Source organism: Corvus brachyrhynchos, unplaced genomic scaffold (genome assembly GCF_000691975.1).
Source record: "Corvus brachyrhynchos isolate BGI_N302 unplaced genomic scaffold, ASM69197v1 scaffold142, whole genome shotgun sequence".
NCBI lineage: Eukaryota > Metazoa > Chordata > Aves > Passeriformes > Corvidae > Corvus > Corvus brachyrhynchos.
Window position 1 is genome coordinate 5340513 of NW_008237226.1, and position 14236 is coordinate 5354748.

Below are 14236 nucleotides of genomic sequence, written 5' to 3' on the forward strand. Positions count from 1 at the left end.
ATACCGATGTTTCATGTTCCTGCAGAGATAGGAGTGCTTGGGGCCAGAGGAGGAGAGCTAGTGGAGCTGAGGACACGCTGCCACCAGCGCATGTGGCTGCAAGCTGGCCGTGTATTCAGAAATTTGAGTCAGAAATTAGAAGAATATTTTTAACTTCCAGAAGGCTGAAGTCCCAGAGTGGGTAGAGACAGTGGGACAAACATCCTCTCAAAGTGGAGCCTCTCAGCAGGATTTTGTGATGTGTTTGTGCATGATGCAGAAGTGGGTCACACCTGCTGTATAGGGTCACTTTCCTGCCCATGCCCGGATATTTGCTTGTTCTTGGCAACAACAGTTTCTTCTGTTTCTCTCTCCAGATAAATGGACATGAAATTCCACTTTCATTTTACTATCTGAATGTTACCTGTTAAAATTAAAGAAGGAAGTACCAGATTTTTAATGAAAGTACCTTTTTTCTCATTTGTTGTTGATTAGACAGTGAAATTAAATCGGTATTAGTGAAAACAGACAGAAAGAGTGGGAGGTTTTAAATGGTCATCCTAAAAATTCAGTTGATTCTTCATTCTTAGCTTCCATGTGCTTATGATGAAATAGTTCAGCAGTTCTCCAGAGACAGCTTACTAGCTGTCTCCCCAGAGAATTTAACAGGGTAAAAAGACATGAGTTTCCAGTATGACACAAATACCTTTTAGAAGAATTATTCAACTCCTCATCATATGAAATAAAAACCTTAAGAAACCCAGTCAACCAACCGACAAAACTTTGGCCCTAGTCCTTTTTATTCATTTGCACACTACTTTTAAAGCTGACTTATGTTTCCTTTTCCTTTGCAAAGGCCCAGATCCTCCCCCTGCAGAGAGGATCAGAGAGAACAAGCCACATGTGACAGGAGTTAATCATGTAGCTTAATGCATTATTGGAAGGCACTCAGATAACGGAGTGATGAGAGCGGCAGAAGAGAATCTGTAAGAGATCATTCCCTTTCTGCACAGTGCAGCCTGCAGGAGGGGGAGAAGGGAGAGCTGTGTGTGACAGTCTTCCTGCTTTTATTTTCCTAGAAGCCTTGTAAAGGGCAAGAGGAAAAGAGCAAAGGGAAGTCCAGATCAGACATACCACTCTGTCCACATGGGCACTGCTGGGGGCTTCACTACAAGCTCCTCAGTTACTGCTTCTCCTGAAAACTTGTCAAGAGGCTTAGTGGAAAAGATAATCTGGGTCCAGGCTTTCTATGATACTTGTAGCTGAGACAGTGGTCTCAGCTTTAGCTGGTCTGCCCCCATCCTAACCCTGTATCGTGGAACACTGTGGCAGAGCACAGCTGTAGTCAATGCATGTTAATAGTGTCACAGAGTATGTATTTTAATTATCTAGTTAGTCTGTAGGGTGACATTTTCTCTGAAACTTTTTACCCCCTTTCTGATGTAAAAAGAAGTGTTACTGAAAAATGTCCATAGCTTTAAGTAACAGAGAGTATGGAAAAGGAAAATTGCCAAGTACAAAATTTAGTTTAAGCTCAGTTTGTGTGCAGCAATTTGTAAATTTCATAGAAATCCGTGACTTATTGTGGTGTTAAAACACTTCTGAAACAAGAGCTGCTTTGTATAATTAATTTTTTTCAGGGGGCTTCTGTGGTTTGAACCTGTCACATCCAGTAGCAGTTTTCATTTTGAGAATCCTTAACTATGTTTTCCATCTTTATGGTTTGCAAAAGGGTCTGTATTTTGAACATGAAAAAATACTTAATTCATGACTTGGAAACTAACAGTTAAACCTAAAATATCAACTGAGGATAACTCTGGGCCTTAATACATCCTATTTTGCAGCTAAAATTCTATATTCTGTGTTTAATTTAAATGTGAAATGTATACTCCAGTGCCTAAAGTGATGGAAGAATCTATGTCTGAAATGAAAAAAAAAAAGAAAAACTACAAAATAAAACCCGCTGCTGTTTCATGATGGATGAGCTCTTGCAGATAATGGGATGTGTACACAATCTCAGAGAAGGCAGCAACTCTCCTGCAAACTAAAATCTTTGAGCAGTTTATAAGCTGCTTATGGTGCGAGTCCATTTGCCAACTGACAGCCAGAAAGCTGTGGCAGAAGTCCTTTACAGTTCTTGTCCTGCCAGGTTTCCATGGCATGGACACGGCCAGCTTGGTTTGGATGGGAAGCAAGCTGAGCGAAATATGATTTATTTCTTCCCTGAGGCAACAGTCCTTCCCACAGCTGAACTTCCAGGGAGGCACCTTTGCCAGCATAGCTACCCTACAAGCTGAAGCTCTGGTATTTCAAGTGAGAGAGATGGGCCCATTCTTCCAATCAATGCAGTTGTCAGTAAAACAAATAGTAGCTATTGGAAAAAACAGGTCGAGGGTGCCTTACCTTCTAGTTTAGTTCATTTGGTTTTTTTAGGCTTCCTTGTGTAATAATGACAGCTGATAACAGAATTTGGTAGAGGAGGAATCCTGATCCCTTAGCTCCAAATGTTATATGTCCTGAAACACGTTAAAAATTCCCGGAAGTTTCAATTATTTTGAGAAATGACAACTGGAACAGGACTGAGATCCCCATGGGAGGTGAATGGCAGGCAGCATGCCTCACTGTTTTTCTCAACCCACATGTAAACTGATGGCATTACAGAAGAAGTGGAATGGCAGGAACTGCAAGAACTTTATTGCTTAGGGCACCACCTCTGTTGAAGCAAAATTGTGAGCTTTCCTCAAGCATGGCAGATGCTCTTTCTGCTGATTAATTGCATTAAATCTCTTCTGTTTCCAAGGACTTACAGACCAATAGTCTCTGCCATTGAAAGTATCCCTCGAGAGAGATGCATAGGAGAGGCTCCTCCCAATATGACTGGTGAAAGCACTTCAGTGGGCTTAAGAACAAGCTGTAAGCTTATAGTCAACCTTAGCCTTTTAAAAATAAGAGGTGATTTAAGGAAATACAAGTTATTGAAATTTCAGTTTGCAGTCAACTCTTTCAGGACGACTGATGATTACTCGATGTTTTATCCTCTGTAGTCAATGTCAAGTGCAGCACTTGATACGTTAGTTGAGGGAGGCATTATCTGTTTGATAGCTTGGACATCATTCTTTCTGGTTAATTCAGGAGAGCCTGAGCCAACTCTGGTATTAGAGGTGGAACTGTAGCATTGTCTACAATTAAAGATACTTCCCACTTCCTTGTTTTCTTTTCCATATGCCCTATCAAGTTGTAATCCTTCAGGCTGAAGTTTTCCATAATTGGTCTTCGCTTCTAGCACAGGTTTTGTTGTTTCTTACTTTTTCTTCTTTTTTTTCTTTTTAAGATTAAAGACAGTACCATAATGCAAAATTAATAACATGCTCAAATTGAGGGAGTTAGTCTTAACTCTGACATTTCCTATCTTTGAAGTGTTACAGTCTGCATTCTTAATGTTCTGTTAACATGCATTTATGTGTCATGTATGTATAATTTACGGGCTATGTTTTATTTTGTTCTCCTGTTAGACTGGCATCGAGATGACTGATGCAGACAAAGAGTACTAAGTTTAGAGAAGAATTAATGGGCATTCAAATGCTTCAGTTCCTATGTAGGCCCTTTGTACAGCATATCTTTGCACATTACATATAAATTATTAAAATAACACCATTGTTAGCTTGGTATTCAAAACATAATTTGGAATCAACTGTGTAACAATTCAGAAGTTACTGTTCTCCTTAGAAGAAAAAAGTCAAAGTTTGCTGAAAATTGATTTAGTTTTTGTTTCAGTTGGGGGTTTTTGATATAAGCTAATATTTTGTCTTTTTTTTACTAAGGCAGCACTAGTTAAATCAGACCCTGCTGGTGAATTGCAAAGAAATAAATCACAACAGACATTAATCTAGATGAGGGCTAAGTAATTAACTTCATAGAAGGGTGGTGTATATTGTGTCTGTGACACTAGACCGACTGCTGTGCATAGAATAAATGCAGTATTTAGGTTGCCTATGGTATTCCACCCCTTCAATTAAGTAAACAAATATATATAGAGCTACTCTGGAGTGTATCCTTTGCGGTCTAAACACTGTATCTTATTAAAATCATCTGCATGCAGTATGTGGTGTTTGAGTTCCTGCCAGTGGTTTCAACCATTGTTAACAGTGATGCTCGGCTCTCCCCAGAGTTAAATACAGTGGTACTTTAGTTATGTGCAGAGGGTGCTCTTGGTTACTTTGGTGGCCATTTCGTTGCATATTACCTCCCACTTTGTTTCCATCCATGTGTGTGGCATAGGGTGTTGCCTGAAAAAATATAGGTTTTTTCAGGAAATAAAATATCCATATAGGTTGAGAAAAATATCAAAGGCAGCCTGTAATTGATTTTGGGGGGCAAGACCAGGGCCAGAATAGGTGTGTGCCTGCCTGCTCTATGTGTGTATCAAGATATTTAATGTTTACATTTGCATATCTGTTTTCACCTCAACAATAATGACAAAACGTCTGTTGAACTGCAGAAGATAGGATCAGTTCTTAAAGTGGAACTATGATTGTTCGTTATTGTTTGTATTGCAGTCCTCGTTCTCAAGTGCTGTCTTTTACCTGGAAAATGAGACCAAGTGATTGTTCTACTTCTTCGAAATCATCAAGTTCAAGTAGTTGTAGTTTATCATCATGAAACACATTTTTACCTACAATGTCATAACTGCATTCAGATGTTAATCCATTGCTCCAAGTATTTGCAGCAGATTTCTTTTCAGCACACAGAGATACAGACAATATGGATTGACACAGATTTTGCTCAGGGAAAATCCAGCTAAAACTACGTTTGCCTGAAGCTATGTTTATTTGATGATGCTGTTAAATTGAATTGAAAGAATATTAAAATGGTGATAATCCACATACAGAAATAACTTAGTATGAAGTATGAGATTTTAGTCACCAGTTTACCAGACTTGCTGTTGCCCACAAACTCAGATTAGTCTGAGTATTTCCTAAGTTTTAATTATCTATCTCTTCAAAGAGTATTTAACTTGCCTTTCTAAAAAATTATAATAGCAACAGGCTATTTTAGAACATTAATTTTTATATAGTTTTTATTTTCCCTGCCAGATACGAGATTTTATGGTATAAATGGCTGTGTGGAAGCAGAGACAAGTAAACAGAATTGTCTAGAATAAGATCACCCTTTGTCTCCAAACAGCAACAAACCCAAATGCAACTAATGAAAGATGAGTGTTAATCAGAAAGTGTCTGACCCTTTGGAGCACGGTGATTAGCTATATAGAAAGCTGGCAATTTAGATCAGAACAAGCTTTTTCTTAGCACAATGCTTTCTTATTTTTGTGTTTCTATGAAATGTTCGAATGGGTCACAGATTTTTGAACTGGGAACTGCTATCACCCTTGGAGTGTATCTTGGACCACCATGCAGGCTCATCTGCAAACTTCTAATTGAAAGCAGTGTGTGGCACTAGGGCTGCGACCACAGATTCTGGCAGATCTTCCAAGCCATGGTGTAGCTGCTTGTTGTCAGATTCTCCATTTACACCTGTGTCCACAGGACATGTGGGTCAGCAGTGTTAGGCTGTGCTGGTGGCAAAACCTCACCCCTTCACAACAGCCTCTCACTCACTGACAATGCTGAGGAGGTTCTTCCCATGGCTGTTTTTGCTTTGAGGCTTCTGAACTCTAGTGAAGACAAAAAAAAATGTGGCTATTGAACTGGTGACTGGGGTTACACAATTATTTCACCAGTGATCAGTGCTGCAGATTAGGAACTAGTGTCTCAGTGACAGGTAAGTAAGCCCATGAGGTACAGTCATTAAAAGGAAATGGAACAGGTTCAACATGGACAACTGGGCTGCCTTTGAGCTTATAGGACACTGGTTCCTCCAAAGTGGAGGTGGCTGCTGCTGCTGAAATTGCATTTTGATCCCTTCTCAGGAGAGTCCACTGTCCTCAAAGGAGAATTGTGATGGACAAGAGCTTGGAGGGATGAAGGCAGGAGGAGTTTGTCGACTCCCATCCCAAAGATTTAGAGGCTTCAGAGAAGGCAAGGAGCCAGAAATAAAGTGAAATATCCTCAATGAATAATTCATTGGCTGGAAAGTGGTTTTTCAAGGAAACTGAAGCTATACAGGGATTTGGACAAATTCAGCTGAAACACTAAGCCATAAAAAAGATGGATAGGAGGGAAATATACAAAAGTCTTGAAATATGTTGTAATATCTTGTTTCAACCATCTGGATAGATTCCTTTAAAAGGCACATTCAAAGATTTGGGGGTTTTGTCTCAAAATCTTTCTCCTTTCCTTCTCTTCTTTTCCTTTTCCTTTTCCTTCTCTCCTTTTCCTTTTCCTTTTTCTTCTCTCCTTTTCCTTCTCTCCTTTTCCTTTTCCTTTTCCTTTTCCTTTAACTTAAAAGAGCAAATGTACTAGAAGGTGTTAAATGATCTGAAAATGAAATTTATGTTGATTTGTGTCTTCAGGCTCTGTGTTTTTGTTCCTTTCCTGCTTGCTGGGGGAGCCCAGCACTAACTGACACAGAGGACAACATCCAGAGTTGTCTGGTCAGAGCACCTCCTTTTCCTGAGTTCTGTCACAGTTTTCAGAGTAGAAGTGTTCAGTGAAGTTGCTGTTAGCACAGTTTCTAGGAAAACACAGGAAATACAGCTTGTGTTTGTAAAATCTCTAGTGTTTGGATTGGAAGGTCTGCACACAGAGGAGGTCTCTGGCTCCATGAGAAGGTGGAGGAGGCTGGTTTTGGGGAAGTTCACGTGCCCAGTGCTGCCTGTGCTCCCTGGCGAGCCTCAGGGGCGGAGCGCTCTGTCACACTCCTGCCAGATGCACATAAACCATCTTCTCGGTCAATCCTAGCACGGAGCGGGGCACGCTTTAGGGCAGGAAAGCTGACAGGTAAGTGAAGTGCTTGACTAGAGTGACCTCCCAAGAAACAGAAGCTTCAGAAGGTTCAAGGGCTCTGTAGTAGCACTGAGATGCAGTTTGGTTGTGTACTGCATAAATCATGTAGAATGGTGACACATCAGCAAGGCAAGGACGGGTGCTTGTCAGAAAGATCGTGGCGGCCGTTTTTCTTAGATAACACTGGTTTTCCTCATTAGAATTACTGTCTGATGCAACCTAAACATACCACGATGTTAAAGCAGTGTGAGTAATTCAGTCAATTAATTAGGTATGGGTAGCATTTGCCTTCCATTGTAAGGGGATCAGAGGAAAACACTTAATAGCTTTTATGTTCTCATTTTGCTCCGTACCTTAGCATCAGTTCATTCAAATAACCCTCTGACCCAAATAAGTTATTATATTAAATTATTATGCTTTGGTGAACATTTCTACCCTGCATCAACATCATGACGTGGAAGTCAACACATGCTGCTTTATAGTAACTGGAAGTGGACAGAAGAATTGCCACAGGAGTGAGGAACACCCAGATAGCTCTAAACCTCTGTCCTTCCTCTATGGAGTATCTCCTCATTTCTTCCACCTCTGCCCTGGTATTTGCAGAAAACACATGTGCAGAGAAGCTGAGAGGGAGATCCCACAGATAGACACAGGTCTCCAGCACTTGTGGGTGTCACTGTGCCCAGATGAAGGAACTTGAATGGAAAATGACTGGAAGGGGAGCATTAGTCCAGAGAAGAATTTGGAGTTTGTGGATACTTTTGTTTTTTTATGTGGTCTTTTGCTGTATAACTGTTGTGGTTTAGTACTGGGGCTGTTGCATAAAGAAGGGATTTGGAGAATAAAAGACAATTTTTCCTTTGACTTCATTATTGCCAAGGTTTCCCTCTGCGTCCCTGAGGAATTTATATTAGAGAGGTTTATTCTACTAACGGTCTATTAGCAGGATTGGCCCCTTGTGGCAACCATGATGTGGTGCATGAGATTAAATAAGGTAAAATAAGATGAAGATGTAAGGAATTTGGTTGTGTGTGGGCACTGAATGTTATTTCCTCTGTGCTAAAGGTATTGACTTTGGTCATTAAATGCTTTGTAAACTGAGTGACTAGAAATGACCCAGACCTTGCTAGCACTGCCAGCTAAGAATAATGCATGTAATGCATATATTCCTGGGGAGACTCTTCAAGTTTGAGATAACAAGTTGTTTTAATAGCCTGGACTTTGATTTTATTTGTATGTGGCCATGCTGTGGAGTAAAGGCAATTAAATTATCTTAATGTCATAAATATATTTAGGTTTTTTTATTTAAAATGACATACTTTCTTTTTCAGTCATTTAATATAATGTAATGCTGTTAAAGACTTTAGAAGACAAGGAGAAATGAGGCTTTATTTAATTCAGAAAGTCCTTTGCCTAGGATATTGCTCCACTTTAAAGATTTTTCTACTTGAAATCAGTGAGAATCATTTCATTCAAGAGTTTGACAAATGGTAGTGCTGTACACATCACAAGAAATGAAATCTTTTAGGAGATGCAGTAATAACGGAGATGGTTGCACAGCTGGTTTTGGTTCCATCTCTGACAGAAGGATCTCTGCACTGCCCCTTCCTGCTATACAGAAGCTGGTATAGGTGTGTGGCTGTGACCAACGTGTGTGCTACAGGTACTGGGGTCCTGGTGCAGTGACCTCTGTTCTGGTGTTACATTTCCTTCTGCTGAAGGATCTTGAAAGAACAGAGTGGTCTTTCAAATACAGGCCATCCCAGATGCACATCTGTGTATGTGAGCGTGAGAGACAGCTGTCTGAAAAGAGTAGCTCTTGTAACTCTGGTCTCCATTCCTGGGAGAAGGAGAAAAATGCCAGAAGTGGAAGACAAAGAAGGGAAAACCCAGAGATTGCAGTGATGCCTATATCAAGTGGGCTGAGGTGGCTTTTTCACAGGTTGCATTTCTGGGTCCGTAGCCTCAGCTAATGCTGAACTGTACTATATTTTGTGTTTCAGCAGGCAAAACCCCAAACTTGCGCACCAGCCCTTCATACTGTAACTCAGTCACTGATACACGTGTAATACATGGGAAGCTTTACAAAACACGCTGCTTTCCCCCAAAATACTGGATGTAGAGGCAGAGCTAGGTACAAAATAGTTGAAAAAACCTGATAATCACCAGTGAGATATGGAGATGTTAAGATCTTGTATTGCAAATTCCTGTCCATACGATTAACACCTGAAGCAGTGTGTGTGTGGAGTTCCCACAAGAGTTAATCTTGGACATACACACAAGCTGTTTCCCCAGCTGGGTCACGTAACAGATGCTTTTCTTAGTCTCCAGTTCTGTGTATCCAGCTAAGATGTAAGTAGAGGAGAATAATTTGACTGTTTTCCAGTACAGTGTACCATACACCTCATGGGCACCTATGATCTACTAAGTGCCACGTGGACATAGTTAGCTGACCATCTGCTTGGCACTTCTTGTGGTGTATTAAAAGATTTAAACCAGTTCAGATTGAATACTGGGTAGTGCAAACTGGATTAGCTATGGTTTGTACACATTCTTCAGTCCAGAGGCATCCATTTGCTAAGGTGGACACCAGTTTATTATGTGCCCTGTAGTTTCCAAACAGTTGCCTTTTTCAGTACCAAGCACTGTGTAATGTCTTGAAACAGTTATTCTTTCATATTATATGCAGGACATGATCACAGCACTTCAGGAGGGTAGTAAAAACTTGCATGGTTCATGTGGATGCTTGTTGTTGTTTTCTGAAATTTGGCTTAATGAAAACAAAGTTGAGAAAAGTGCTTGTTTTGTTTTGGTGTTTTGTTATTTTTTTTTTCTTTCTAATTATCTCAATCCCAGCTTGCATTATCTTCCAGAAATTGCAGTATTGGATCCAGCTGGAAATGACTGCAGTATTATTTTGCCATAGCACTAAAGCGTTTTGTCTGGAAGTTCAGCTATTTAGATTACACGTCTCTCTTGAAGCCTAATGTTCAAGAGCTCTTCATTAGAAACATCAATGCTATTAAATGGAAAAGGATCTTGCATGATGATATAAAAAAGTCAGACTAGTAATGCAGTATCCAGTTGGTATAACATTTCCATTGTAATGCATTTCCTGTAACTGTGAATTCCTTAACATAGAGGAGGGTAATTAAAATAACACAATATATTTATTTTATTACTTAGAGCTTTAATGAACTTCAGGAAAATAGTTTCAACACAGTGTTGTAAAAGCTCTGTTACCTTGTGCACACTGACCTGGGTCCTGCAAACAATTACACTTGGGCACAGCCTTGCTGACTGCCAATGGCCAGCTCGTGTGCGTAAAGTGAAACATATGTGTGTGTACATGTAGAGATCAAGGCCTCTGCTCTAGTTTGGGAAATCTGAAATATTTTAACCAAGGGGTAGATTTTGCAGCAACACTACAAAATCAAGCAGATAAAGCCTTTTGCACTGCCACTGACTAAAAGCTGCATCTGGCTGGTACTGAATAGGAAACTGCCAGATGTGCCTTGTGAATTCGGCCACACTTCCTAGGTACCAGCCCCCAGCGGGTTGGTGAGGCAGATGCTTTGATGCTTCACCATGCATGGCTATGCTGATTGTGGTAGGAGCTCTCCTCAAAGGAGGTGCCTCAGATGTGGGCCAGAGAGAGAACCAGTCCCACACCACCAGTGTCTTCATTAATTCCCTGCTGGTTTCTCCTGCAGCTGGCTGTTCCACACAACGATGAGTGGACGCGCTTCGCCCGGACCTTGGTGGAGATCCGCGCCAACCGAGCCGACAGTGAAGAAGAGGGGGCGGTGGAGCTCGCGGCCTAGAGGGAGAGGAGCAGTGCCCGCCAGAACAGCAGCTTCCCCCGCTGAGTACGCCAGTGTTCAGTGTCAGAGTCAGTCTTGCTGTGGCTTTTGATGCCAGTGTACATGCCAGTATTGCTCAAAGCATTCCATATTAATCACACTGCTTTACACAAGGCTGAAAATATCCAGAGCATTTTCATACTTTATATTTCTGTCTGAAAAGTAAGAAAGAAAAGACAAATCAACCCTTTATGGGTTTAGTTGTTGCCTTTTAACTACTTAGTAGCTGTATTTAATAGCTAGGAACCCCTGGTTAAACTTGTGCTCACATTGCCCTTCTGGCATAGTCCTATTAAATCCATATGAAGCCAGATATGATTATGTGCAGATGTGGTGTGCTTCACTGTATGGGACTGGGCCAAAGACCTTAGATGTGGTGTATCACATGGTGACTTACATTATGAATGGATGTACTATATGAAAGTTGCTGCTCCTTATTTATTGCGGTGTGCTGCATGGAACATACTTATTTGAAAGCATTAAAATAAACGATCCTAAAGCATGTGCATAATGAGAGAACTGCATTGTCTGTGTGTTGCTGTAGAGGTTACATTAAAGTCCACGTAACAATTACAGTACATCAGTTGTGCTTAAGATGTAAGATCTATAAAGGTTGGCTTGAGTGGATGGAATGAGTTCCCTTTCCTTTTTTTTTAAGATGCCTATTATTTCTAGGCACTTCACCTATATTTCAGATACAGTTGGTCACTGATACTTGTCATGCAAGTTAACACTAACAGTCTGACAAAGGGTTGTGGTTCCCAAGTATGACACCAGTATTGCCAATAAAATGTATCGGGCCTGTTCTGTTGCAGTGTGGTTGATCTTTCCTTGCCAACAGTGCTCAGTGTGTTCATTACCAGTCACTGGTGAGGCACTGGGGAAATGTGGCTGCCCTGACTCACAGAACATTCATACAGCTGCTCTGTAAATAGATACCTTTGGCATTGGGACTGGCCAGTAGTGGACCTGTGTGCATCAGACCCTGCTACCAATTTTACATGGGCAAGCACTACTGCATGTCAGCTTACGGGCTAATTTTTATTTCCCCTCCATCCCTAGCATGCTTACCTGCACACACAGAGCAGCAGCGTGCTGCCATATGTGCTGAGAGACAAGGCTGCCTCAAACTGTCCTGAGGGATAGGTTGGGACAGGGGACACAGGAATGGGCTCTTTTATAACAATCTCTTCTGGCTTGAGCAAAGAAACAGAGTGCAGACTGGTCTCACTGAGTGCTGTAGCCCAGATAGACATTGGTAGTGAGGCTGCTTGATATGTCTATATCACAACACTCTGCTGAGCTAGAGGACAGCTCTGACATCTAGATTAAGTAGTGGTTCCCACTCAGGGGCATGGAGGTGAACCATTTTAGCAAGAAACACTGCGAGTCTGACAAGAAAGATCTTGTACCTTAAGTTTCTCATATCATCTCATTGCCACATCTTGTCTTTGGGCAGTCATCTTGAGGAATAAACACGTCATCTAATCATGTTCGGGGCTATGGTCTGGTCCAGAACCACTGGGAAATCTGCACTGCTAAAGCCAGGGCAGACAAAGAAAATAAATCCTTTGGAAAAGCTGCATTTCCCTCATCCTTGTGGAGGTTAGAAGCAACTCCCAGTGAGAGTGCATGGACTACTTTCTTCTTCATAGTGGAACCTGTAACTATCTCCCAGTGCCCATGGAAGTGTCCTGCCACTGGGCTGTGGGGAGCATCTTCTCCCAGAAGGCGTTGCACACAGCAGAGATACATCAGTCATTTTCTGGTGGCTCCCTGAGTTTGGAGCCATGTGTTAGAGAACTCTTGTGTTCCTCCTGCTCCCCTGGGTGCTTTGGGAGTTGTCCTGAAGAACCAGTGTAGGACTTGCAGCATTTTTGTAGCTTAAAGGTGAATGCTAACAAACAGCCAGGTGAGATGACTGTAAAGGATCAGTTTTGATATAATCTCTGGGTTTTTTTCCCTGGTTTTGACCTGTTTTCATTTCAAAAACCGTAAGTGTTGTCTGTGTGGGTAAGGCAGATGTGGTGCCAAGTGGAAGAGAGGGAGGCACAGTTGGTTCTCTGTGTGTCACAAGATCAAGAACGTGCACAGGTGGATACACAAAGTACTGCTGTCATGGGAGGCAGAGGTGGGAGCTCACTATCCTTCCACCTGCTGGAGTAGCTGCACATCACAAAGTGTGGGGACACCATCTGAGAGTGCCTGTGATGTAACGGGAAGGGCATTCAGCTGATGATGTCTCCCATTCATCATAGTGCAGTGGGAACAGCTGGCAAATTTGCTTCTACTTTTTCCGCATTACGGCTCAGCTTTTGGAATCTAAGGGGGGGTCTGTGTGCTCACGTCCAAGTTCTCCCTACTTTTACGGCATTAATAGCTTCTGAAATGGTTTTAAGAGCAGCCTCAGAAGACCTTCAGCAGTTGGCTGCTGTGTGCAAATCAATATGACCAAAGTCCTTTTCTGAAATTTTTCTCTCCTTTTTTTTTTGTGTATTTCCACAGAAATCTCCAGGTTTGTATGAACAGAACAGAGCATTAACATGAAAGGGCTGTTTCACACACTTGAAGCAGATGGAAAAGCACCCAAGAACAAGAGGCATTTACTTCCCTTCTGCTGCTCATGATTGTCCTGCAGTGAAGTTTCTGGCCCGCCCTTGCTGCTGCTCTTCCAGGCATCTCCCACAGTTCTTGTTTATTTGATTTTCCTGCTGCTAAACAAATAGCTCCACTTCACTGGCTTTCTAAAAGAGCCCATATGACAAAATGTTTCTCAGAATCTGCCCAGTAGGGAAATAAATACAAAATTATCCTTTAATTTGAGCATACAGAAATCACCTTCTCCAGTCTCTTTTGCCTACAAACGTCCAGAGAATAGAAGGAAGAACATAAAGGGTTATGCCCTATGCTCTAGCACTGTGAAGATGCTGCCATGACTACTCTGGGTGTGGAATAGGTCGGAAGACAGCCTGGCTCTTTTAGGGCCATTGCAAGTGAGCTTTCTGTGAAGGACATAAACTGTGTGGTTAGACAGCTGGAGAGCACATCTGAACCACAGAGGTCAGAAAAAGCAAACCCAACTAGACCAGAAGTAGGCAGGTGGCAAAAAGAGGCTGAATTGAGGATTAGGATGGAGGACAGGACTGTGAGGTGGATGTGGAAGGGACAAGTCTCCTGTACTTGTTGAAGGAAAGTCCAGGGTCTCCCTTGATTTCAGTGCCAAGGATCAGAGCTTCACCAACATGAGTGAGGGGCAGAGGAATGATGTGGCCAGGGACTTGGGATTTGTTCTGAAGGGAGCTATGAAAGGACATGGGAAGAAGTGACAGGTGGCACTGGGTGTGGAAGGTGAAGGCATTAGCTAAAAGGTGAAGCAGGGTTCTTCAGCTTTATGACGTGTACTTTGTTCAGGAGACCCCATGGTAACAGAGAAAGATGATGATGGCCAGGTATACTGAAAGAACACGTCCACAGCACTGGCCAACCTGGAAT

The 14236-nt window shown here is 41.8% G+C and overlaps 1 protein-coding gene across 6 annotated transcripts in view; it reads left to right on the top strand.

The window, feature by feature from the left end:
• DYNC1I1 (dynein cytoplasmic 1 intermediate chain 1) overlaps positions 1-11553 on the top strand; it is a 174060-nt gene extending 162507 nt beyond the window's left edge. For all 6 annotated transcript variants that reach the window (XM_008629916.2, XM_008629918.2, XM_008629917.2 and 3 more), the window contains one exon: positions 10595-11553. In XM_008629916.2, coding sequence (XP_008628138.1) covers positions 10595-10705 — 111 coding nt within the window. In that variant the 3' untranslated portion in view covers positions 10706-11553. The remainder of the gene's footprint in view (positions 1-10594) is intronic.
• Positions 11554-14236: the final 2683 nt, after the last annotated feature.